Source organism: Triticum dicoccoides, chromosome 7A, assembly GCF_002162155.2.
Source record: "Triticum dicoccoides isolate Atlit2015 ecotype Zavitan chromosome 7A, WEW_v2.0, whole genome shotgun sequence".
Classification (NCBI taxonomy): Eukaryota; Viridiplantae; Streptophyta; class Magnoliopsida; order Poales; family Poaceae; genus Triticum; species Triticum dicoccoides.
The window spans coordinates 225301814-225305537 of NC_041392.1; the positions used below are offsets into that span (position 1 = coordinate 225301814).

At 45.3% G+C, this 3724-nt stretch overlaps 1 protein-coding gene across 1 annotated transcript; it reads left to right on the forward strand.

The window, feature by feature from the left end:
* The first annotated feature begins 1289 nt into the window (after positions 1–1289).
* LOC119334295 (NADPH-dependent aldo-keto reductase, chloroplastic-like) lies at positions 1290–2999 on the forward strand. The gene is made up of 7 exons (XM_037606889.1): positions 1290–1438; positions 1554–1604; positions 1710–1786; positions 1861–1948; positions 2031–2303; positions 2381–2611; positions 2678–2999. Exons 1-7 carry the CDS (start codon positions 1328–1330, stop codon positions 2759–2761), a joined length of 915 nt encoding a protein of 304 aa, XP_037462786.1. The 5' UTR covers positions 1290–1327; the 3' UTR covers positions 2762–2999.
* The last annotated feature ends 725 nt before the right edge of the window (positions 3000–3724 follow it).

The window sequence follows — 3724 nt, forward strand, 5'->3', positions numbered from 1 at the left end:
ACATGGCCCATTATATTAAGAGAGTTTTCCATACAATCTTAGAGTTTTGGTGAATTTCAGGGAAACCACTTTAGTTTCGGTTTGGAGCAGAAATTGGGGAATTTTTCTTAGAGTTTCTCTCTCTATCTATCTATTCTATGAGTTTTCTATGGGTGCATATCCAAAAAGAAAAGGTGTGGAGATGTGCGGTAGGGTCCACTCCACATATTGGTGTTGTGTGTTGATTAGAGGAGCTAGCATGGAGAGGGGGGTCATATTTAAAAGGTGAACAAACGGTCCTTCCTTTCAATAGTAAAGGAGATAGAGGTGCACTCCATGCCAAGACACAACAATACTTGAGACATGATGACAATATATGTTACACAAAAAAGCATAACCAAGTAGAGACCATATTCAATCATGAGTCATTGAAACCTGAAACTACCAACATAGAAACATGATCATAAGATGCATGAGAACAAAGTGGCATATAACATAACCTAAATATGCAGCAAATACAAGCCAAAAGACTTAAATCATCGACGTCAAACTACTGTGTAACATAATATTACTCTCTGCGATGATAAATAGATGAATTATGCATCTCTTAATTTTGCAAACATATATAATTGCAATTTTCATGTAATTAAAAACTATTCACACTTCAAAAAGCCATGTATCCACACATTTTTCTAAACGATGGTCTAATTAAAAAGTATGCATGTAATTTTAGAAAGCCTAATAATTTTAGTGTTTTGTGCCTTTTAAAAATGTTTGTGTAAGGTAAAAAGTGTTCGCGTATCTTGGAAAATGTTTAATTGATTTTTAAGATTCTCAAATTTTAAAAATATTCATGTATTTGTCAAATAATGTTTATTATATTTGGAAGAGAATGAAGAAATGAAAACTGATGATGAGGAAAAACCAGGAACAGAAATAAAAAACCAAATAGAAAAAACGAAAAAAAAACAGTACTGCCTCGTATCCATATTAGTTGTACAAACTTGTGCTAAAACGATAATTAATAAGGATCAGAGGGAGTACTATATAAAAACCATAGGTAAACCAATAGAAGGGGAAAATCACACGTCTGAAAAAACGCCGTACTGGACCAACCCACGCAATTGTTGCATGATGCATGTTGGCGAGCCGGCTCTTCCAGACCGTGAATCAAACGGGCGTATATACAGGAGGCTGGGCCCGAGCGCTGGACTGACCGGGACATGTCAGTCCGTGGCAGCTCAGTTTCCGTCGCGTTCCTTCCCATATAATTCCAAACTTGCCTAAAAAAATGTATACCGGGGAGAGCGACGAAGAGGAGAGAGGCGGGGAGAAAAGGAGGAAGAAGATGGCCACCCACTTCACGCTCAACACCGGGGCACGCATCCCCTCGGTAGGCCTCGGCACCTACAAGTCCGACCCTGGCGTCGTCGCCGGCGCGGTCACGGCCGCCATCAAGGTAAAAAACCAAAACACTTGCTGTCCCGTTTGGTTTGCTCAGGAGTATGCTTTGTGTGTGCTGCTTGAGCCCGGACCTTGACTCTGCTTGCTTGCTTGCTTGCTTGCCATGGCAGGCCGGGTACCGGCACATCGACTGCGCACCACTATACAAGAACGAGAAGGAGGTAATGCTAGTCCTAATCTATCCTGCAATCAGTGTCTTCAAGTCACAATCGCACCCGGTGACATTTTGGTCGGCGTAGAATCAGTGTTGCCCTTAATGTGGTTAGATTGGCGCTGCCCTGAACAAGCTCTTTGATGACGGCGTCGTCAAACGACAAGACCTTTTCATCACTTCAAAGATATGGTACCAGTCTTACAGCTGTTAATGTTTTTTCATGCCCATCAATCTTGTAACACCCGGAGAATCAAGCTATGCAGGTGCAGCGATCTCGCACCCGAAGACGTTCCGTCGGCAGTCGACCGCACTCTGAATGATCTGCAGCTGGATTATCTTGACCTGCACCTGGTAACTTGGCTTGAATCCGTGCACTGCAGGCAAAGTAAGCCTGCCCTTTCTTTTGACACTACTAACTTTGTGATCTTGGTAGATTCACTGGCCCTTTCAGATAAAGAAAGGCAGCGAGTTGAGCCCGGAAAACTTTGTCGAGCTCGATATGCCCGAGACCTGGCGGGCAATGGAGAAGCTGTACGATTCAGGCAAGGCCCGCGCAGTAGGGGTAAGCAATTTTTCGACCAAGAAGTTGGCCGATCTGCTCGCTGTGGCCCGTGTTCCTCCGGCTGTTGATCAGGTGGAGTGCCACCCTGGTTGGCAGCAGACCAAGCTCAGAGCCTTCTGCCACACCAATGGAGTTCATTTCTCTGTGAGGAGTTCAGACGATACATTAAGCTTTGGCATGTGAAATTTCCTGGCAATTTGCTCATGTTCTTCTTTCTGCAGGCGTATGCGCCGCTAGGCAGGATGAAAGTCGTGGCGGATAACCCGGTGGTGGCATCGGTAGCCGAGAGCTTGGGGAGAACCCCGGCACAGATCGCTCTGCGATGGGGTATCCAGCAGGGTCAGAGCGTGCTTCCTAAAAGTGTCAATGAGTCGAGGTTGAAGGAGAACATTGACCTGTTTGGCTGGTCCATTCCTGAAGAACTGTGTGCCAAGTTTTCTGAAATTGAACAGGTACAGAGCCCTTTTTTTCAGTTATCCGTGAGTGCAGAAAATGAATGTGTTCTTCGTGGTGAACAGGTTAAGCGAATAAGGAACGAATCATTGGTGCACTCTCAGAGTATTTACAAAACGATTGACGAGCTCTGGGATGGTGAGATATAACTGAAAATCAGCGCCCGCATGAAATGGAATCTGCGACTAGACTTGAAATTTATGCCGTTTTGTTTTCTAAGAAGAGAAAAATACATCATGCCGGAAAATGCGGCGAGCTCCTGGCGTGCATTTTTGTTGCATTTTTGGCAGACGACGTCGGCATTGTTACATGGTATTGGTATGCATGCATGAATATTCGAGAGGAGCCCAGGAATGAAAGCATAGAACGAGCAAATTTACAGCAGTATTCTCCTTTATTTTCATCTTTTGTTGTATGTTCAGAATATATAGCAATGCCAATGCGTACATGGAGAAAAAGCTATGGACGCGGTAGGGCGCGGTCCAAACGACGAAGAGAAGGCTGTCGCCTCACAACTGAGGGAGGCCCTCCGGCAAGAGGAGATTTGGCTCAAACAGAGGTCTCGTGTGCTGTGGCTACATGCTGGCGATCCGAATACTGGTTATTTTCAGGCACAAGCAAGGCAGCGCAAGAGGACCAACCGTATCACCTCATTGGAGCTGGCTGATGGTCACGCGAGCACTGATCCAGCCCAGGTAAAAGAGGAAATCACTAACTTCTGCCATGCATTGTACCAATCACAAGGTTACAGTCCGATGGAGGGGCTGCTACAATGCGTTCAACCATGGGTCACCGCTGACATGAATTATACACTCGAGAGGGAGTACACAGCGGTCGAGGTTAGGGCTGGAAAAAAAGCTCGAAATTCGTGAGCTAAACGAGTAGTTCGTAACTCGGCTCGAATCGAACTCGAAGAATAACGAGTCGAGCCAAGCTTTAGTTTAAGATCGTTTATAGACTAAGTTAAACGAGCCAATCTCACGAGTACTCGTGTAACTTGTTAGGCTCGGTACTAAAGAGCAGTCACTCCCAATACAAAAAAAGATCAGCCACTCAGCACCCTATGTCCTAGGCGCACGACACAAGGCCTAGCCGTTGAAAGCCCAACCGCC

Bases quoted from the DNA above. Each gene is read 5' to 3' on its own strand.
- LOC119334295 (XM_037606889.1), top strand. From the start codon at position 1,328: ATGGCCACCCACTTCACGCTCAACACCGGGGCACGCATCCCCTCGGTA. The intron at 1,439-1,553 runs GTAAAAAACCAA...TTGCCATGGCAG, and splicing joins CGGTCACGGCCGCCATCAAG to GCCGGGTACCGGCACATCGA. The intron at 1,605-1,709 runs GTAATGCTAGTC...TAATGTGGTTAG, and splicing joins TATACAAGAACGAGAAGGAG to ATTGGCGCTGCCCTGAACAA.